The 24,110-nt window shown below is 37.2% G+C and overlaps 1 protein-coding gene across 3 annotated transcripts; it reads right to left on the bottom strand.

Moving 5' to 3' along the window:
• Window positions 1–293: 293 nt before the first annotated feature.
• On the bottom strand, window positions 294–23,881 carry LOC135468085 (STE20-like serine/threonine-protein kinase). 3 transcript variants are annotated; one of them, XM_064746136.1, is made up of 12 exons: window positions 23,457–23,881; window positions 9,899–10,063; window positions 9,229–9,427; window positions 8,403–8,475; window positions 7,746–7,822; window positions 7,012–7,129; window positions 6,476–6,557; window positions 5,746–5,880; window positions 5,023–5,136; window positions 4,443–4,643; window positions 2,940–3,683; window positions 294–1,927 (listed from the first exon to the last, which is right to left on the bottom strand). In XM_064746136.1, the coding sequence occupies exons 1-12, from the start codon at window positions 23,622–23,624 to the stop codon at window positions 1,817–1,819; spliced, it is 2,187 nt and encodes a 728-aa protein (XP_064602206.1). In that variant the 5' UTR covers window positions 23,625–23,881; the 3' UTR covers window positions 294–1,816. The 3 variants fall into 3 exon arrangements, with proteins under 3 accessions (XP_064602206.1, XP_064602204.1, XP_064602205.1); XM_064746134.1 differs by having other exon boundaries at window positions 296–1,927; window positions 4,428–4,643; XM_064746135.1 differs by having other exon boundaries at window positions 297–1,927; window positions 4,428–4,643; window positions 5,758–5,880.
• Between the last annotated feature and the right edge of the window lie 229 nt (window positions 23,882–24,110).

Here is a 24,110-nt window from a genome sequence, read left to right as displayed (position 1 = left end):
ATTCAGCTTTATTTACTAAAAATGGCTTGGGCGGATATGGGTTAAAAATGCAGATGTATACGCGCAGGACACATATTTTAACCCAAAACTTTCAGCCAGTAAAATTAAAAATTCCCATTCAGACTTCTGCTAACTGGTTAAATTGATTACTTATTAATTTCCATGGTTTATATATAATATAAACATAAATTATCTTAGTAGCCCACTGATGAAAACTATTAAGTCAAAAAATTAAAAAACCTCAAAAGTCTTCAATCACTTTCTCTCCCCATTTTTGAGATTGTCCTCTGAACCAAAACACAATAAATACAAAATGTAGGTATATTTTCTGATAACTTCTAGAGTATACACATTGCTAAAAAAATACTTGTATAACGGGAATTTTTTTATCTAATTTATAAGAAATTTAAATTTGAGATGTCTATGTAAGATGAAAACATGGGTTAAGCATACACAAGTACACCATGTTACACAAGTAGCTTGACAGATAGGTTACATCAAGACCCGAACCTCAGGACCACAAGCTGTGCCAACCCACCAGGGTATTACGTGTGATTGATGAAGAAAGGTGCGGGGTTGTTCTACTTGCCTAAAGAACCTTATTCAACGGCTGATTGAAGCTTAGAGCTACAGACCTGACATACATGCATAACGGCAGGAATGAAAAAGTGTGCTTCACAGAGGCAAATGACGTCTTTGGTGTCCTTATCAGAAGAATACTCTCAAAGGAGGTGGACTGATCGATGGTTCGAGGTTAAACGCCCTGATGTGGGATAAACCCACTCCATCACCTCAAAGAGATTTAGCATACAAAAACTGGAGGTGAAGAAAGACACATCTGATAAAGACCAGAAATGCAGCTCTTGAAACAAAACCTTACATATCCATGCCATTCATCACACCTTACAGCCTTCGTCGCTATAATCTAAACTATACTAGTCAAATCTGTAGATCATGTGCAAGCGGCACTGATTTATTTATTTATTTGATTGTTGTTTCACGCTGTTGCAGGCAGACCTTCCCACGTGCAGCTGGAAAGGAAGCCAGCATGAGCTGGACTTGAACTCACAGTGACGGCAAGCGGCAATGAAGTAGCATTCACTGGTAGACTGACAGCTATAAAGACTCCATATACTAAAATACTCCCACATTATAACATTCACTCTACTTAAATGTAAACTGCTGCTGACGCTAAAATAATAAGGCACACCTGTACACAACAATACATTACAAATTTCTAATTCTAAACCAGATTTAACCCCTTTTCAAGATACAGGACATGCTTTTATTCCAGAAATATACTCTGTATCTCAGTACTTGATCATTAAGGGTAAGAATCTGATGTATATTTAGAATGTAAACCCTATGCTCATCAGGGGAGACAACTACAATGTATGAGAAAATGCTTATCAAACGATGCACAAATTACCTCCCCTCCTCATGAACATCCTTGGTGGGAGAGAAGCAAATTATCAACAAAACTTTTGTCTCACAGAAATGAGATTTCTGATCTACCTCAGGCCTTTATGCGCGTCTTATGCATGTCTGCAATGTTTGTATTACTTTGCTCAAACATTCAGAACTATTCACAGTCATAGCCATGCCTTTTGTATGTTGTGAACTTAACGTATCTCCATGAGTTCAAATAGAGAACTTACAGCAGCATGTGTTCCTCAACGAATTCCCTTATCATTTGACATCACATTTGAAACCAAAGAGATGAGAGAGGAGCTGTTAATGAAATGAGTTCATACAGCAAAGGTGGGACATGACAAAGAGAAGTATCACCTACCTCACATTATGCTCATCTTTCACTCTATTTTCCCTCTCCCGCAGCCACAACTTTGGATGTAGTACTTGTTACCACTACGCCATCAATCACAAAGCGACGAGTCTTCTTAATCGTCCTGTACTGACTCTTGTTCTCCTGAGAAACAACACACAGTTATAGAAGTAGAGCTCACCAAGACATTACACACTGTGATAAACTCATGACAGGCCTCGGAAAATATGGTCCTAAACTTGTCTCTGGGGACTAAAATGCTCTGTCAATCAATGTACATGCCAAGGCAGTATGGTCATTCCAAATATGGTAACAGTGCATTTTCTTTCACCCTTCCCACCACTGACTGCAAGCTTATGAATGTTGTTCTAGCACAAAACGTTATGGCTTAGACTATGTGGTCCTTTTCTTTATTCAAAAATATTGCCCATGGACAACAATTGCACGTTGTTTCAGAGGGATGCAACATGCAGTGAACAGTTGAGCTTTGAATGTGATGTATGCTTTCCAAGAATCGTGCGGCACGCTGCCCATTTCTTATTAGACATGAGGTTAATAAATAGGCACTGGAAAGTGCCACCCTAACCCTTGCTGAAGAGCCCTTCTTAACTCATTGCCCCTTCTGATTTGTAGCTTGGGGTCTAAGGACCTGCATGTATATAAGTATGCATAAGTATTCTCTATAGGTTAACCCCCAAGGACCAGCACTTACTACAGCATTCTTATGTGTAGTTAAATGTAACCATGGATACAGCACGTCTGTGAGTGTGAACTTTCGTGATTTAGAATGCCTCGTTATATTTCACAGCTCTTGTGTTTTGATTCTCTTAAATAAACTGCGAAGATACAGCTTGCATCACACCTTATAACAGGCCTAGTACATGTACATTTGCATACATGTAATGTCTTAACTTCAATACAGCAAGCACTGCACTCAACTCTTGGGGTTTAATTAACTTAAGGTTCAATGCAACATTTCAAGCCAGTGAAATGTAATATTTGATATCAAAAATGAAACTACATGCATGTATGTTTCAACATCTATGCTAGCTCTGTCAAAACTTCCTGATGTCAGACTAGCATCACCACTTTTCCATAAGGGTAAGGGCTTCAGCTTATTATAGTTGAATGTGGTATATCAAACATTCTTACTCACCCCTCTGGTTTTCTGGATGTATCTGCTGCCACCTGCTGACTGGGGACGCATCTTAGTCTTGTCTACGCTGTCAGCCGTCGTTGAGCTACCATCGTCAGATTTACGATCTAGATCATCGTCTGGATTGGACACATCTAAGTCTACAAGGTTTGTTTTGCTATCACGTTTGTCGATCATTGATACGCGTGGTGGAATTGGAGGTGCTGGTTCGTTTTCTTCATGTTCTCGCATGTGGACAGCGTTTCCGTTAACGAACCTGTTGGCTGGCTCCACTTTAGCTTCCTGAGTTTTTTCCTCGCTCTTTTCTCGCTTTGGCACAACGTCCAAATCAGTGTCGTCCAAGTCAATAACATCATCTTGATCTATTATCAGTTCATCTATATTTGTGACAGGACTAACGTCTTCTATACCTGGTTTTTCCTCAGGCGCTGTCTCCTTGTTTTCTGACCCTGGCCTGGAGCCATCTGGCGTTGGGTGGGTGTCATCGACTTTGTCTATCACAGTTGACACAGGGACGTGGATGTCTCTATGATCCCCTCTCTCCATCCCCACATCCCTGTTGTGACCTTCCTCCACAAATCCTTGCACCGTATCCAAAACCACACCTGGTATTGACGGCTGCACAGTTGTGGACTGGATTACATCATCTAGAATGTCATTAATGATTTCAGTTTCTACTCCTTGCTCCTCTTCAGCTTTACTTTCGTCCCCTGGCTTTTCCACTGTTTTGGACGGACTCTCTCCCTGAAAAGTTTGAATGAAGATTTTCAAATTACTAATCTATACACACACGATTTTACTTCCCACATTTTTATCACTTAACTTGTTGAAGCTCCGAACACAAATAATTAATGGCATTAACAAAATATAGTCAACAGGAAAAGCCTGCTGTTTTCATCGCACTAAAATAGGTGCACTGCACAAATCTGAAGACAATGGACTCAAAGTGAGTTATCTGTTTTGAACTGCTACCCCTTTTCTTTGATGATGGTATGGAATTTTTGCAAAACTGGCTAGTATGATACAACGTATGATGACAAACACATGTGATGACAAAGACGGTCCATGAATCTGATAGATTTCCAGTCAATCTGGAATGTTATTGATTTCTCTCTCATGCCATTAACCATTGCAATTTGCTCAGTAATTTGCGCCCACACATGAGAACGCCTCTTAAATGGATAAACCCCTTATTTAAACAACCATCATTTTGTTGAGTCTAACAAAACAGTATGAGCCAGAAAAAGAGCACCATGTATGACTCTGCAACTATCTTTAAAAGGGAGATAACTCACTTTCAACAAGTGTTTCCGTTACCCAACCAGGTGGCAATCAAAGCTACACATGCTCACTAGAAGCAAAATTTTAGACTTCGCTCACAGGGATATTTTTTTTTTCCTGTCAGTCAGTTCATGACCTGAGAGAGGAGGGGATCCTTACAAACAGAGGAGAATATCATTTAAAGTTTGTTTGACGGTGACAAACTACCTGGCTATGTCTTACATCAGACAGTTCAGACTTCTCGCTACCGCTGGGACCTAAACCCTCATCCGGTGACTTCTCTTGCTCTTCCTTCTTCATGACTTCTTCAGTTTTAGAGTCTGGTCTCTGCTCTTTTTCTTCCTTCTCTTTTTCTTCCTTCTCTTTTTCTTCCTTCTCTTCAAACTTTTCTTCAACCCTCTCTTCTACAAACTCTACTGGTTTCTGTATTACATAACAAAGAAATGAAAAAATACATTTTACATTTAACACTATTTTCAAAAAATACAAGTCATGATATTTTAATTCAGGCTACTTAACTGTATCTTTCTTCCATGTAAGTTAAGTACAGACATTCCAAACTGCTACAATGGATGCCTGTATCACAACTTTTCTGATAACTAACACAGCCTTGCTTGACTTCCAACCATGGAATACTCGGAGCAGAATGAAATGTATGTAAAACTGTAACTCTGTGGGAAGGCTCTGATTCCAATATTACATATGTAAATTAAAAGTACATAACTTCTAAAAAATGGCACAACCTTGTTTTAACAGCATATATGAATAATTAGAATTCTTAGTGTGCCAGATTTAAGTTTACCTTGGGGGCCAATTCCAAAAGCTTGTCATTTTCTCCTTCTGATTCATCCACTCCAGTTTCAGATAAATCAGACACTGAGAGACTCTCCAAAGACTGGGAGTCATCTATTTGAGCCTGAAATATGAGAAGATGATCATAAAATACTTCCAATATTTCATTTATGACCTGCAGGTAAACACATATTTGCACAGTGCATGTGGGGGGGGGGGGCACATCATTCATGGAAAATGGTTTTGTCATGACCAAGAGGTGAGGATGTCTTCATATATGTTAACCAATCATTTAACAGCCAATAAAATTTTTAATTTTTTTCAAACTTCTTTTAACGGCAGAACAGTTAAATTGATACATATCTATTCAAGGTTAAAAAGTAAAAATCCGTCATTAAATAAAATGCTGTGGCTTAACTGGTGGAAACCAACACCAGTGAGCAGAATCTGTTTTACTCACAGATTTCTGAGACTTCTTAGACAAAATAAATGAGAAGATATGGTTCTGAAAAGGTCTAAATATTTTAGATTTTTGACCTCAAGCTAGCTATTTTCTAATAAATGACATTTGAGACGACCAAAGATTCACCTCACCCTCATGCACAATCTAACAAAATCTACATACCACAATGTTTTCTCCATCATACTACAATGTAGTAGGGACAATAATTTCAGAAATGACATAAAACTAAATCATACCTGTGTGTGGACCTCTTGTAATCAGTATACATACATTATCCGATACCTTTATTTTGCGTAGTTCTTCTTCCTCAGAGAGATCCTGAACATCTTCCACTACTTCTGCCTTAGCCTCCAAAATTAAGTTTAGTAGAGGCTTTCTGTTCTCAAATCCTTTGATAAACTTGTGCTGCAAAAACAGGATTTAGCCAGAAAATAAAAATTGTTCCAAAACTGTTCGCTCTATTTTAACTCCCCAAAAAAAGGATCGATTTTCAGTCAAAAGAGAAAATTTGGCTTTTCCATATAAAGAAATGAAATTGGGACCAATAACCAACAGATAGTAAAGCTGTCATCGACATTAAAAGAAAACCAAAGTATGCTTACCAAAACAGTCTCACCAAAAAGTTAATCCCAAAATGGTAACGACAGGTGTAGTATTACAAAAAGTTTACCCCCAAAATGGTAATGACAGGTGTAGTATTATAAAGAGTTTACACTAAAATGGTAATGACAGGTGTAGTATTACAAAGAGTTTACCCCAAAATGGTAATGACAGGTGTAGTATTATAAAGAGTTTACACTAAAATGGTAATGACAGGTGTAGTATTACAAAGAGTTTACCCCAAAATGGTTATGACAGGTGTAGTATTATAAAGAGTTTTCCTTAAAATGGTAATGACAGATGTAGTATTACAAAGAGCTTACCCCAAAATGGTAATGACAGGTGTAGTATTACAAAAAGTTTGCCCCAATATGGTAATGACAGGTGTAGTATTACAAACCTCAGCCAGTTCTTCAGCTGTGGGTCGCCTCTCTGGATCCTTAACTAGACAGGTGGATATGAAGTCATTGAATGCTTTCGACCTTCAAAAGGGAAAGAACAATTAACTTTATTATCAAATCAGGCAAAAAACCTCGGTTACACAAAATGGCAATTTTGTTCCCATGATGACAATTTTTCATTGAAACTCCTGACAGTATTTCTTTAACCTTTCTACACAGCTATGCATTGTATGGTTGGACGCTTTTAAGACACCTCAGAGTCTCAGAGTTTTTATGAAGGAAATTTTTATTGGAATATTCCAATGTTGAAAAGGCAAGTAGAAAAACCTTAGTTTCACACTTGGCATCTGAGTTATCAATTTAATCCATAAACCCAATTTGGACCAACATTTAATCGCACTTAATTAAGTGAGAAAAAAAACATCTACAAAAACAAGCAATCACTTACTTAAGTTATTTTAGATACTCCCTTTAGGAGTCATCATACTCATTTAACTCACTCCACTTTTGGTTTTCTTTCACTCTCACCACTTACCACTTGGAGGGCTGGTCCAGTGTTGGAGGTTCAGACTTCTGTATCTTGATCAACACTCTCATGGGATGCATGTCATGGTTTGGTGGTTCTATCTGTGCAAACTCTATCATCGTTATACCTTCAAAAAAATAAAACAATTTTGAAATTCACAACAAATTTAAAGGCTAATAGATGAAAGCATTTGATAACTTTCTCACAGATATAATTTATTTACAACTATTTATTTCCTTGGACTTTTTCTACATTTCATTAGGATAGAAAGACATTAACGAAAAAAGCACAAATATAGCTAAAGTCTTTCAATGACAAAACAAGAAGCAGCATAAATCCCAGAAAAAAAAATCTTTGGTGAAAAAAGGGTGGGTGCATGCATGTGTGTGGGTGGTGGTGGTGCTGTTGGGTGGTGGTGGTGCTGTTGGGTGGTGGTGGTGCTGGTGGTAGGAGCGGTTAACAATAAATAGATAGGATGATAATAAGCCTGTTTCTTCCCTGACAAGATGAAGTAAAAACGAGGACAACGGATCTGGGGCTGCTTGAACAAAGTGAACGCAGGCTAAGTTGATAGAAGGTACCAGTTACAATCGACTTTGCCTAAGACTGTTTTGTTCAAGAGCAGACTGGGTCAATATTAACACCACAGGCTGACAACAGTGTACTCAGCCTGTCATACTGCGATCAGCTATGAAACCCCTCAACCTCTTCTCTGTTTCTTACTTAGGTGTAATACTACTCACCTAAACTCCAGATATCAGCTTTATAATCGTAGGGCGCATCTTTTAAGGTCTCACACATTATCACTTCAGGAGCCATCCTGAAACATGACAAAATATAAACTGTAACTTCACAGATTCACCAGTTCAAAGATACAACAGGTCAACAGTAGTTAGCAGCACGTTCAGCATGGAAGACATGCTTTCAAGCGCTATCATGCACAGCGTAGTAACACGTTTCACTATCAAAAGTGTACATTTCCCTGAATCATAATATTAATCAACCTTGCACAGAGCAGTATGTTCTTTTGAGGTTGATAAAGAGCATGTCAAAAAACAGTTTCAGAGGATTTCAAAAAAATTAGTGTCCTAAAATTGTAAATTGCAATTAAAAATCCTTTATCTGCTTCCCTGAAACAGTAGATACTTTCGTATGTACACTTAAATAGTACATGTGAAATATCTGTTGCTATAAAGAATAATTCAGCATTAAAGGCACACATCATTGCAGTCTTATACCCCAACAACAATCCATCCTTCAATATCAGAAACCCAATTAATCAAGAGAAATTTAGAAATTGTGGCACTCTAGCTCTAAGGCCTGTTACATCTAATATGGCCATATTACTCATTAAAAAAAAACTAATTTTCAGTACTTGTCATCATCTGCATCAGTCTTACCAATAAGGTGTTCCAATAAAGGTATCTCGTCTCTGTGTTGTCTTCACATTTTTGGCAGACACTCCAAAATCAGCTGTAACAAAGTTAAAAGTTAGTAACATGAGAGTTTTATCATTTGACAAATGTGTATCTTTAAACTGAAAGAGGGCAATGGTGAAGGTGAGGTAATAAACTCCACTATCAATTCAAATATCCCATCAACACCAACATGATGAGATCACATACTACCACTATCAAAAATGGTAAGGTACCTTTCATGGTTGAAGGGGATTGATTTATTTGATTAGTGATAATGCCATACTCAAGTCACTTAAATGTCAATGGTACTAGCTAACATTTGTGGCTAAAGTAACTTTTGTTGTTTGATACCAGGTAACTCTGGATTTAAAGCTGTGGATGCAGCAACGAAAGATGGATTCTAACGTGTTCCCCAGATCCCTGAGGCCTTGCAGCTGCTACGAGTCAAGCGACTCACCAAAGGAGGAACCCAACTGAAGTAAACATTGACACTGTATTCGAAGAATATTTCACAGATAGAGTGTACTTGTACATACATAACTGTCGTCAGTCTTATGGGCTTAGGAAACTGGGCTCTGGGTGTATGTGTCTAGGCTACTTAGTAAAAGGCCTCAGTAGCTGGATTTCAGGAATGCATTTTAGCGAGTCTACTTTCAGATGAATGAAAAAACAAACACTCATCTAAGAAAAATGAGTGGAAATGTACATGCAACATAAGAAAGGAGAGGTGAGGGAGGCAAGGAAGAACATTAGTCATGTTGGAACAGCTTCTTTTCGAACCACTGGTGCTTATCACTGAAGGCCTTACCCAGTTTGACATCTCCTTCCATTGTGACCAGTACATTGCCAGCCTTGAGATCCCTGTGGATGACTCTGTGCTTGTGTAAGTGGTCAAGGCCCTTCACCATTTCATGAGTAACAAATCTTATCTGCTCTTCAGTCAGGGGTTTCTCTAAGTCCACCATGATGCTGTCCAGGGCACCTCCCCCGCAGAACTCGATAAACATCTGGAAGGAATCTCTTCATGAAATATAGCACTGAATTCATGGTTTAGATATATCTTACTAGAGTTGAACAGCTTGCTTGTGTTAGTCAGGGTTACATACAAACAAGCATCAAAACCCCAACTCCAGTTTTGGCAAATCCTTGATTATGAATCTCTTCCTGCTACAGTCCTAATGTCAATTCCCATTATCATATTGTAATAACACGACTGACAGCCTTCTGGAGACAAAGATCTACATGAACATCATACTAAAAGTTTAATATCTTAAATCATAATCACTTGAAATCACTAGCTAAGCATTTTCAGAATGGTGCTTCATCCTACCCCTAAAATGTGCTCCCCATCCCTTCTGGCACATTAATTAATAGGCAGTGAAAATTACCCCCCAACCCCTCTTTTTGGAGGAAAGTACCCTCCCACTCTTGATATTTAGCTAGGGATCTTTCATGAGTACATGGATAAAATAACTTACATAAAGTTTACTATCAAAGAAGAAGGCCTCATACAAGCCCACAACATTTTGATGAGCGCAGGCAGAGAGGATGTCAATCTCCACAGTGAAGTCCTCCAGTTCTTCCTCGCCCTTGATCTCCACCTCCTTAAGGGCCGCACACAGCATGTTGTCCTTACGCTCAGCCTGAAAATATAAACACAAAACAGATTTACTCACTGACTCGTTTACAATCATTCAGACTGAGAATCAATCCTTTATAATTTAGTTTATTTACTGGATTGGTACCGTACTCAAGAATATTTCACTTATACGACAGCGGCCAGCATTATGATGGGAGGAAACCAGGCAGAGCACGGGGAAAACCCACGACCATCGGCAGGTTGCTCAATCCTTTATAAAAACCACAGATTGATTATAGGAGGTGACATAGTACATATAAAAAACCCTGTTACAAATGCCAAGTATCATTCAGAAATATGAAAATACAGTTCATAATAATATAATTTCATTACCGACAATCAGTGTCCACATTTATACCCTAACTCATCAACCTTTTTCAACCACCTCTGCGACCAACATTTTGAAACATTCTGAGGCAACTATTGAGTATAGACAAATAATTTGCAGAGTTTTATGAAACTTGCATCTCTAGTGGCACAAAAACATCATTTCCATAATAACTGTATGCATTAGTTCCACTGAAAAAAATGCTTTACAGGCAGGTTGAAACGGTTGAAGATTTACATTACATTTATATGCAACATACACATAAATTTATGCGTTAATTAAGTATCTAAGCATTTGACCGAGAGCCACATGTTTGCACAATATCAGTAACACACTCACAAATACATCATAATGTACTACTGCAACCACTGGCTAACTTACAAAAACAAGCTATACGCATCATCACATTATCAAATAGTCTTGAACGTACTCAACCTTTCTTTTTTAAGTTCAAACTTTTGCCAGTAAATCTCTTGAATTAATATTCTGTACTACTGTTCACATACAATGTTTCCCAACAAAAAGAATTGATTCCCAAAAGCTTTTGTAGATATTTCATGAGACAATCCAGAGTGCATTATTATCGAAAAAGAGCCAGTCTCCTGAATTTCGTTAAGCCTTTCTTTAGATGTGATTATTCTCTGAAAGTCTCTGGTCCTAGAAAGTGCAACAAGTTACCCGATCAACCAAAATCTATTGTTTCAGTCCCCGTATTTAAATCCAAAATAAAATCACACTTTTCAAACTACCTAACAACTGGATAACTGATGGTCACATCATTTTTATCATAAACTCAGTTTATTGTTACTTTTCAACATCACTGTCACTGTTTTCTTCATTTTCAAATCGCTTTATGTTCTTGTTTTGGGGCAGAGCAAGTCCCTTGGGGCTTTACTCCCGCCAAAATTTCTTGTGATCATTTATACTATATTCTTGTTTGATTCATAGTAAATACTATATTAATTTATATGTATTATTTTTATCTGGTGAACAAACAAAATACAAATATAAAAATTCAGATTTTCATGTATTATGATGACATACTGGTGAGCATATAGATGTAACTATGACCTATTAGAGTGATGACTGATAGTTATTTTATACCATTTCACAAACATACATGTGTGTTTAACCACAAAAATACCACCCAGTACAACTTTAAAATTTCCACATACATCTACGTTTAGCTTAATTTACATTAATGACCTACTTCGGAGTTACTCCCCACTTCTTAAGTCATTTTAGTAACTGCAAATGAAATGTCAAGAGCGACACAGGGATGGAGTCTTCACAGGTCTGTGCACATTAACAATGAATGAAATGCTGTGTGTATGGTGTACAGTATCAACACAAATGCTGACGTGGGGACATGTACAGAACTCACAATGTAGAGTCTGACCTAAACTTGGGATATTTCACTGGTTTAGCCTGGTGAACACCCTAACCTGATTTCCTGTTCTCCTATTTATCTATGGAACAGTTCAGATGCCTCAGCTGTACAAATGTGGCTGACACCCAACTTCTGCCTCACAGTTTTATCATGGAACATGCATCTATTCTACTGTTATACCATCTGGCTGCTGCTGGGCCAGACTATGTGTGGACATAGTTGTACTGTATAAACCTGGTAACACTCAGTGATTTACACAGCAGGTTTACAATTCTCTTCCTCACATAAATAATAAATTCTTAAACAGTTTAAATAATTGATAAAAGATATTTCTTGAGAAACACATTTTTTCTCCTGATTTTTTTTCTCCTTTTTCGACAGACAATTCTTTTACAAGTATGGAGATGGGCAGTGACTTCAAAAATAAGGATTACACACTTTATTTCCTACGTCAAAGACCAACTGATGGTTTCTTAGCATACTTTTAGCGACTTCAAAGATTAGAAGCATTAAGAAATTGTCAGGAAATGCCTTTCGAAAAACTCTTAGTTTCTATGCAAATACTAAACAGTTTTGTTTTATTTTTCATTACGAATGGGTAAATCGATGTATCTTGAACACATTTCATACAATGTTTTTGAGTGGATCTTCCTTTTAACGCACTGTTTGCATTCATTTTACACTACATGTGCATGTCTGTAAACAGTATGTACATATAACAGGTTTGTATTCCATTTCAAATAAAACAGGTTGATTAGGGCTCGGGCCAGGCTATACTAAACCCATTGTTCGGTCCTTGATGTGACGCATATGTTATCTTCAGATGACATGATGCTCAAAGCTACTTCCCCTCCTGATATGTCATAACAGACACAGGAATCTGCCAGGTGTAGTCACAGGTATTGGACGTATCCTGGCTTCCAGAATTGTGACTTTCTTAAATATGCTTTACATGAAACTCTTGACCAGAGAAGAACTAAACACCTCCACAGGTTTAATGAAAAAGAATAACAAGGCTGTACATGTTCACTTTCCATGACATTAGAGGCTGTTCATATCAAAATCATTCCCACCGAGTACATATGCATGTCAACACATGTGCAGCACTGGTTACATGCTATATAAACTTTCTGTACATGCAAGTATGAATTGGGCACAACCCAACAAGAAGTCTTCTCACATGATAACTTGATTTTCAAAGCTCTGGGCAATAATTAAACTCAGACTTTCAAGTTTTTGAGTGCAACCATAATTTAAATATAATCACATGTATGTATTTAATAACTCATACAGGTGTCTTCTCTGACTTTAACACAATATGACAACTTCTGTGGTTATTTATATCTAATTACATGTAACTGCCGGATCTCTGACATCAAACCTCCAGAGGGTCATATAACATAAGATTTAGGTCAGCAATTGCCTGTGGGGCCCCAGACATTAATAATAACCAGCTCCAGGCAGAAATACCTGTCTGTGAACATTAAATACATCTAAAAAGGATTCAAACTTGGCATTTAAAATATTACCACTCTGTTGAGCATGGTACATGTTTTGTTTAAGGCATGTAGTGGCAACAGTATCTTGTTGTATCACCCCTACAGGCTTACAGCCCATGTAATAATTTGTCCTTATGGACACAAACAAAGCCTAGTAAATTAACAACACGCAATGTATACAAGAACTACAATAGGTACATGTATCCATGTACAGCAGATGCTTCTGTTTGCACTACTCAGATTTTACACTCTCTTCTAAAAATATCAACTTACTGAGATGTCATCACTGTCATAATCAATGCGCACAACAGAAGTTTCAGAAACAGATATGTGCTGAAAATATATGGGTTCTGTTTGGAGGGAAATTATGCCTGTACATAGAGGGCAAACATCAAACAAAATCAATCAGAAGATACATGACATTCACGCACAGTCCCATACATAACTGCTTATTCAGCATTGTCTTCACCAGGTAATGAGGTTACAGAAGTGCAAACAAAAAATCTAATTCACTATCTGAAGTAAAAAGAAAGAAAAAATGAGTCTTACAAGAATATGTGACTGTAAACTGAGTACTTTTAACACTTGAAACCTGAATACACGTGCAGAAGTACAGGCACATTCTGAGTCTTACAGCTACAGGTAATAATTTAGTCCTTGGGAGATCACCTTCATGAACAAGGTCATAATACATGTATGTAAATATTTCAAGCTGAGTATTACCTCACTTCACTAACTGAGAGTGAACATGTGCACTGTATGCATTCAGAACAAACAAACAAACATATACCAGTACTTTATACTTGTCTCCAAGTAAGGGATGAACTTTCATGTCTGTTTAGCTATGTAGCTTAACTTATGAGCACCCTTATTTACTCAACCCTGTAGCCGTCACCCCCTGCATGGTTCCATATTATGGTTTGACATCATATAAATGAACAATGTGCATATAGGCAAGAGGTAAAAATTGTCAGACTGCAGGTCTTAGGTCCACAGTAGAATCAGCATAGCCAGGACATAATCAGATCAGGATGACATTCATCAAGTCTGGGGTCAATTAGGGTTAATTGGCAGGAGTGTATCTAATGTCAATTAATATTAACTTGAAGCTGGAGTTTATGGACGACTACAGGTGGTGTAATGCACATGTACACAGTACCCTTATAAGTAGATGCATACCTGTACAGGTATAGGTACACATGTACATGGCTAGTCCAGCTTATGCTACACCTACTTCTTCACATTTCAAAACCCTGTCAATATTGACAGAAATGTGGAAAAAATAATTTTGAAGGGAAATTGATGCATGACAGATGACTGATGCATTCTAATTATTAATGATATTCACTAGAATTATAAACTTTTGCAGATGTACACTTCTGTATATTTTGTTTTGAAAACTGTTTTGAAACCAGCTATTGAAATGTGTACTACATCCTTATAGTCTAAACAATACACTTCAAGAACACCCATGTAACAACATGGGATATCTCCCTGCAGCCATGGAGAGTGTTAAGTGTAATGATAGGATATGGTCTATAGTATATGTCAACATAAGTTAGTTCAGTTAAGTTAATCCACTCAACATAGCACATATTTTCTGGATTTCATTTTCCATATGCTTATCACAACCCTATATACCTCAATATACTTCAATAAATGTGTAATAAGGTGGTTATTTGAGTGCCCTCTCAGGTTACAGTTGACAGCATATATTTGACTTGATCCAGTTCTACTTATGTGTGTCCACTTTTAAATCATATCACATCACATTGTTCATACACAGTGTAAATTTATATCAACATGTAATGTCATACATGCATGATGTGACTTGGGTCAGACCAGTCATAGGCCTCCAATCATACCCATATCCACAAGACGCATGTATCATCACATACTCCTTTCACAGACACTTGACTTAAGTTTTGGCAGTTCATTCACATAGCATATACATGCACACATACAATATACATGTGCTAAGTAACATGTCTGTGAGCACTTCTTTGCGAGCTCTGCGTACACTGGGTATGTCTACCACATACAAAAATTCAACTGCATCAAAAGAAATCAGAGTGTTGTGATTTAAAACACACAGGTACATGAAGGGCTCAATTTTACAGATTTTTAGTGGTAACCTCTCTTTGAGGTGGCCCTGCACAGAATTTGGTTGTACGGACAGTTCTTCACTGAAATACTGATGGGACTATTTTCCCAACACTGTATTAAAAACAAACAAAAAAGCACACACTCATGTAATTGCTAATTACTTCTGCAAAACTCCTTAAATCCATATTCATGGCACTTTCTAATGTCTAATGCTACAAAATCATATTCCATGGTTTTCGGATTTCAGTCTGGATTACAGATGTAGGCTTGCTTAAATTAGAAATGAATGATTTAACACTTGTAACAGGTATGTACAAAGCGGCCACAGACTCAGTGCTTTATGTCAATACACTAATCCACATCCTAACAATGTCACTTCTCATTAGCATGCTAGCATGTTCAATCCCCATGAGCAGATCACATGCACAGGAAATGATCCCTCACATAAATCTGATCAATGCCAAATATGTACTGCATATGAAAGGTTATGACACATGCAAAAGGCTTTCAAAATTACAATCATATCTACATGTACAATATGGGGTGCAGAAAATTCAATTTAACAAAGAAAACACATATACATATATCTTATGCACATGTAACTGTCATTACATGTATGTAATGACAATTAGACCAAAGAAAAAGCGATTTACTGTTCATAGTAACCGTATAAAACTACATCCAAGTTGGCTTTGTATTTTCACGTACTGTATTGTTCAGTGAGTATATTTAGCCTAATATCTTAGTTATAAGCATCTTTGTAGTCTCGGTTAGGCTATGCACTAAAACTGAATACAGCAGTTTACATAAAAAAATACAGTAGTTTTCATATAAAATACAGTACATGTAGTTGACATATAAAATGTAGGTTTTTACATGTACATTTAACACACAACCATCACAGTCAGAGCTACTACACTTACATACATAGGAATGAGAGAAATTAGAATGGTAGTCAGAGCTCAGGTGACAGTTCTGAGGCCAGTGTTTTTCTAGTCTGACACCACTTCCTTGTTGCTTACCACATCATGCAACTTGTGTGACTAACTAGGTTAGGGCACTGACATTCTTATCCTGTATACTGTTTATCTAGGCTAGGTAAGAAATTGTACTCGTCTAAGGAGCAGGATTTAGATACATGTACAATAAAATCTCTAGGAATGAAGGACCCAAAGGTATACATGGAGGCATAACTAAAGTATTTCTAACTTAACCACTTTATATTACATGTATAGTCAAAAATATGCATGTTGACAAGCTGAAAGCAATTAACACCTTTGATGAATAAGAACCAAAGATTGGAATGAAGTCTGCCACTGAAATGTCTAACAGATTTATTTATAATGATGATTTATGAAAAGGTGATAAAATAGAAGGCTCATGCAAACTAATAGTCAACTACTTCATCATTCCAGTCAAGGCATTGGTACATATATTACATGTAGGCATTTCTTTGATTGAAAATTTCATGTTCACAATGTCTCGAATCAAAGAGATCATATTTAGATGTACACACAATCAAATTTGATGAATTGCTCTCTGACTGAAGTGCCATTCTCAAAGCGAAGAAGGATTCTGTATGGCGGGCATTGAACCTTTTCCCACTACACAGAGGTACATACATGTACTAATGGTGCTTGTTCTTACAGCAAGGCATTTGGCTAGCTTCAATGATATGTATTGAATTTTTTATACATGAAGACATCAACCACGCATTAAATCTACAATTCTATTCGTGAATACCATTTGCCTATTCGACTGTTGTGCATTTTGGCATATGCATATACAGTACTTGAAGAGCACAACTGACTGGTACGTGAAACTTTGTAAAACTTCCAACGCAAACAATTTAGGTGCAAAAATAGCATCAAAACTAGCCTGCAAAAAGGGAGATCTTTGCTGAAATAATTATTATTTCCATCTGAATTACGGTTTCAGATCAAGGAAGTGTGAAAACCACATGATGCGCACACACCATGCCACTGTCTTCCCACGGGGAAATTACATGAAATGAACACCATTTTCTAAAAACAATCCCACATGTAAGGCTTTCATACAAGTCTAAAAAAATTTACTGTATAATGAACAGTTACACAAAAAAGTCTGGGACAAAATGCTATTGGAAACACATCCAGCCAATAATCTCATTTTTCAGTACACGTACAAGTTTTTACAGCATAAGCTGCATGAAAATTACAGTTCCTTCATAACTATGACCGCCTTTATTGCCCAATAAGCAGTGTGTGAGCTTGCTGGGGTCTAATCACTGTAAACACCTTTATCAGCCTTAGGTCTATGGAATCACATATAGCCTGCTGTAAGTAACATTATAATGTGGGATGGCTGTGTTTGCAATCAAGTTTCAATCAGATCTACTTCTAAGAAAACATCAAATCACAAAAACATTACAAACCAGTGGGCCTGGAATCATGTACATGTTTATGAGTGTCATACGTTTCATATTACCAGATGCATACTGTAGACGGTTCATCACCGAGGCATGAAGAGAAACTGAATGTTCTGAGATGAAAGCCCATACAACCCAGCCACAATCCTTGACGCAGGGGTAGAAATGTTCCTTAAAAATCACCTGTCACAGAGACAGATAGACTTCTGTGTACCTGTCACCTACAGGTATCAGTCCAGCTTTTGGAAAGTATGCTCTTGGCTAGAGCTAACGATCGCCATTGTCACTTTTTCCAAACGTCGTTTCAGCTTGGCAAAAACATTTTCCGTCAACACTGCCATGTTGGCAGAGCCATACGAGTCTACCGTGTGATAAGAATATATGGCTTCAGTAGCATTTTCCTTTTCATTCAATATTCTGTCAGGACCAGGAATTTGGCACGTCAACACCAAACTAACTTACAGGAATTCAGTCTGTATTTGTGTACGGGTGCACTTCTCAATTAAAGGAAACAATGGAGGAAAAGCATCCCACCTGTGTACGTTCAAATCTATATGTGTGTCTTGAGTTGCTCCCCTTTACACCTGCGACGCCACGCATACTTCTCTCTCATTTTATTATTTATTTATCTGGCTGATATTTCACGCTGTACTCAAAAAGATTTCATTCATATTATGGTAGTCAGCAACTCGCACCGACTGCAATGGTGAGAGACTAATGAGTCGTGCGTGACACTTCAATTTTTGATTGATTTACTGCTTTGTGCTGACTGTCCTCTAGTTCAGGTTAACTGGCACTTGTTGATGCTGTTCGTTCTGTCATACCTATGAACTTTTGCGAAAAAGTGTTAGGAAAAGCTTGGCTTCTTGCAGGCCTAATTTAGCCCTTGCTATGATGACCGAAGTGTGTTCTTCAACGTTGAAGGTAGGTTTAGTCTCTGAATTTAAAGCACACATACAATTGGCTTGTTGATGACGCCCTAGTTCACTAAATGATGGCCTAACAGTGTTGACGTAATTGGGCTGAAAATGACAAAGTTTTGCGATAACATTTGGACTATGGGAACACCAAGTAAATATACAGACTTAACAAACATAGACATGCATGGATATTGACTTAAACATGAATGCGAACTTATTGAGCCTACCTGTCGCTACGACAGATGAATTTTTTTGTGACCTGTCGGCGAGCAAAACTGCCTGACGCTGACAAATGGGCAGGCATTATTTTTAACCCATGATGACATCACAATTTTCTATTATTGCCAGGCAAAAATGTATGGTTTCAGTGCTTTAAAGAATGTGAGGAACACAAAACACTCACACACACGTCAAGTTGATGTGAATCTGAAGTTACACCATGTGACATGCGCAACAAATGGGGACTCCAGAAGTGAAAATGTCTTTGTGGGTATTTATGATAGCCACATTTTCCACACCCTGTCATAAAAAGACATCAAAACAAAAGTAGCCCTCTCAAATCTCACTATCCCCTTTCAATGGCAGATAATAAAGTTGACAAATTCACCAGAGGTCTGTCTTATCAGAGGGCTGGTAAAAATGTGTGAGTATTTTCTCAGCTGCTATGTATGCAGAGCCCCTTAACAATGGGTGTGGACATACAGATATTCATACCTATCTCATGTCTACATGGCCTAGCTGTGCTGGACACATATCACAAGCTGCTTACATACATAAATCCTTCAGTGAATTCAGGACATTGGGCTCAGTATACAAATGACTGTACACATGAGACAGACATACACTCATAGCCTGGTTCAGTGTGGTACACTACAACACCACTGTGTAGTCTGACCAGGATAACCCTACTTTCAGTTACATGAAAACTTATGTTTTATCATGCTCATAACTCTTTACTGTAATGTACACGATTCTAAAAAAAAATTTTCCTGCACAGTACATGTAGGACTTCTATATCTCTTTGATCAGGGTATTAGGCCCTATAGTAAATATCAATTCCACAAGAAAAATGAATAAGTTACCTGAACTACCTGTACTTAAACATCCTTAACATGTATTACTTTGAAATAGTTACATGAAATCACACTGTGGACAAACCAGCAGCGAAATTATACGAGACAGCAGTGCAGCATGAAGTGATATGAAATGATAGCCTTACCAACTGAACACATGTATGGCAACTAGAATAACATTGTGACACAAAGCTCAGTGAAGGTGAGACATGTAGACACACACGCAGGGTTTAAAAGAAGACAAGGGAATATACAGCTCCATGTAGTCAACATGTAACCATGCATTAGGATGCAAGAGCATGTACAGGTATGCAGAGGAGGAACTTAATACCTAAGCCACTTGGGGACCTCATGTAGTTGCTGCTAAAAACACCGCCTGTTCTACGAAACCACAAAAAATGGACCAGTTAGAACTACAAGTACATGTACACCTCTGAATAAGTATTACATATTACTTGTACATATATCTGTTCATTTCAAGGGTTTTTCTCACACCATAATGCTGGCTGTCATCCTACAAGTGAGATATTCTTGAGTACAATGTACAACACCAATCAAATAAATGAATAAATTTCAGGGATTTTCAAATTTATACTCCATGTGTTTGTACATATGTATATTCTGCACAAATTTTATCTACTTACATATTTTATTTGGGGTGTAACATGTAAAGGTATGGGACAACCAGACCTCACTCCCTATACAAAATCACAGCTACAGAGAACCGTACAGGACATACCTGAGCTAAATAAATCATACCAAGACAAAAGTGGTCACATTTTATACTGAATTTTCAATATCATTGTGCAAATACAATTCTATGAAAGATGGAAAAGCAAAACCATAGTTACGGTATGCTGATATTTTAAAAACATCCACTGTGACAGGCAGCTCACAAGCTTACATGTATGAGTTTATAATGTTATTTGAAAACAATGTGTTTTAAATCTGTTTCCTTAATATCAAATCTGTACCACAACTGCCACAAATCCAGGATGCTATGTAGATGTGGTAAAAACAATTGTGACTACATAATGACTAGCACAAACAACCCCACATATCACACTATGAAATGAAGGTGAAATGTGCTTGTGGTCAGAATAGCAGAATTATCTCCCCTTACATCACATATTACATAATCACTGGATCTTGGTACGTCACAAAATATTCCTACTAATACGTTTTCTCCAGGTCAGATCATCTACAGTACATGTATGCTTACAAATCAGGGTGTTATCCAGAGTTATTCTGATGCATGTCCATCTATCCTGATCAACCATATGATTCAATTCTCATTTTAAGGCTTTCATGTGACAAAAATTTAATCAGCATGTGTATGCAGAAATCAGAAGACATTTCCATTTTCCAAACTCTTTCCAGGGTAAAAGACAATTTTGAAGTTCACAGTTAAGGAACCATTTCATTAACCTGAATGCAATATCATATATTTACAATCAAATATAACTAGATTTACAAACATGTTTACTTTTTTGACCTGAACAATATGACAAGAAGTCATTTATAGCACATTAGACTTGTGTATACATGTACATTTGCTACATTTAACCTGGCTTTGAGTGCTCCTCAATCAACATACATGTATACTGAAATAGAGTTTACACTGAAATAAGTTTATCACAGAATGGAATTCATAAAGTTAACATTATTAGCCCATTATTACTATTCACATATTTATAGAAGAAAGTTAATTGTCAACAGAATTTTACAATATTAAAGACAGACTTGAAAGCCAAAAATATCACAGATCCCCCTAAACTGGGTGAAGTGGCAAAGCCATCACTGTGCTGTAGCAAAACAAACAGCAGCAATAAAGAACAACATAAAGGACTTAGCCAACCATGAAATAAGGGTATACTGACACACATCTGACATGACATTATTTGGGTCATTTTTGTGTTCACAACATACATGTATACCCACAATGTATGTATATACATATATATACATGTAAGAATATGTTAGTGCACATATACACAAACATGGCTTAATATCCAGCAGTTAATGAACAGCGGTTTCATCCATACTGACTACCACATCTTAAATTTAAGCCACAGTGCATACTGCTTGCCTCTGCCTATGCAAGAAAGCTGCACACACTCCATTAACATATTCCAGATATACTCGCTAAATCTTCCAGCCTGCCTCAACTCACTCTACCATCAAGTATATGTTGTAATTGAAATATTCATAAGGATTCACAAATTCACAAATACATCTATGTTTACTTATTTCATTGATTGTTGATAAACACATGTACTTATTTTGCTCACTGATGTTTAACACAAGAAAACAGAGTCATAAGTTACATGTGGGTCTTTGATTTAATGAACAGTTAAACCACAGACAATTACCATTCGCACTATGTGTCATTTCTTTACTTCTATGCATGTATATTTCATTGCATTTATGTGTTTTCCATATCATTTAGGTCATATTATGAAAATGTCATGGCTGTGAAATCCCTAAAAAATGCAGAAATCCTTAACACTGAATGGGTCAAATGTAATCAATCAGCTCGAATCAAAAAATATACTGGAATTCCACACGGTTTATGATTTCAATCTTATAAGCCAGACTTTAATGTCTGCAACCAGTCAAAAGGAAGAGCTTTTTGACTTACAGCTAAGTGAATACATGCATCTCCGACTTAAACTAACTTGGATAGTTCAGTGGCCTGTAGAGTTAGACACACCCAGATGTAGTTAACCAATAATAAGACTTTTCACAAGTTACAGTCATCATTATCTATCTATTATTTTTAAACATGTCCTATGAGAAAAAGGTCATTTTTCCAGCAGCTGTCATTCACATGTAGATGCTTTATAATGGTTTTCCTCTTATGGTCAAATGCAGGAAGTGATGATTCTTGGGAAATCCTGGAATATGTGTATAGTCTTTCCTGAACACTGCTTTTGTATTGTAGTACTATATACATAATTAAAATCCTAGTAAGTTTAAACTATAACATTTAAGACTTGAATTTGACTGCGCTTGATTTACACAAACTCTTCATATAAGATGTACATGTTTTTTACTGCGATGAAACTTGTATGTGAACATTCGACATGAATGATAATAGACATTTTTACCACACCAAATCATAATCAAAAGTGAGACAATGTTAGGCAGCAACTGAACACCTTAACTTTTTTATTACATGAACTTTCATCCCATATGCAGTTATAATAATGATTGGCGGCTGAGATTACTTCACTATACACTTATACCAAGCATTTGTTGCTAGGTGTTCTATTCACTGACAACTATACTATTTATTTCTTTTTCTATTAATCCACGCTTGTCCAAAGCATCTTCAAAAAATATTTACTTTCATAACGTACCCATTTGAGAATAAACATGAATCTTTCATTTTAAAGAATTACAGGATATATTGTTACAAGTAAAAGATCAGCACTAAAACATTTTTTTGATCAAATGAAACATCCAACCATATACAATTTAAATTATTGTATTTGACAGGTGTCCTTTACAACGTTTTTCATCTCACTGAATCCCAAAGCTGCCTAATAAACCCAGCTAAATCAGTAGATCCCTAGTCAACCAATGACACATACTGACAATAACATGTACATGCTAATTACACTTACACAGCGGAAGTCATGTTACAGTTTTAGACTAATGCTGGCACCCACCTTGTAAACTTTTCCAAAAGCCCCATCGCCAAGTTCCCCTACTATATCCCACTTTTCTAGAGGATTTTGATCTCTTTTGATATTGTCATTCGCCTGTTTTTTCTTCTTAATGTCATAGTCCGAGGATGTAATGCCAAATATCTTCTTCAACTGATTGAAGAAAGACATGATGACAGCACGAAAGTTAATTTTTTGACGACTTGATTTCCAGGCTATTCAGGCAGGGGTTATGGGCCCGCCCCACCTTGCCGACTCCCACTGGCTTTTTCCGCGACCACTAACAGTGCACACAAATTAAACCTGGTCAGACGTTGCTTTGATTTCTGGACATTTCAGACACCGTAATTCCTTCCGCCATAATCTAGCTACATCGCTGCCCAACGTCTCGCGGTGCTCGATCGAAAACAGGTCCCTCCCAGAATGGTCGCCATATTGTGTATGATCACCGCGCATGCGCGGTCGGCTCGATGACGTCAAGGGACAACAAGTCAGTCCAACCGACAATGAAATGAATGGTCCTGAACACAATGGAGTTCAGAAATTTATAACCCATAAAATCATTTTCTACCATTTGAAAAGAGCATTCATGGTTTTCTTAAAATCGAAAACACCCTTTAAATACACCTATCTGCTCAAGTAAAGGCCGGTAGACTG

Source organism: Liolophura sinensis, chromosome 6 (genome assembly GCF_032854445.1).
Source record: "Liolophura sinensis isolate JHLJ2023 chromosome 6, CUHK_Ljap_v2, whole genome shotgun sequence".
NCBI lineage: Eukaryota > Metazoa > Mollusca > Polyplacophora > Chitonida > Chitonidae > Liolophura > Liolophura sinensis.
This window is presented reverse-complemented; position numbering and strand designations above follow the sequence as displayed.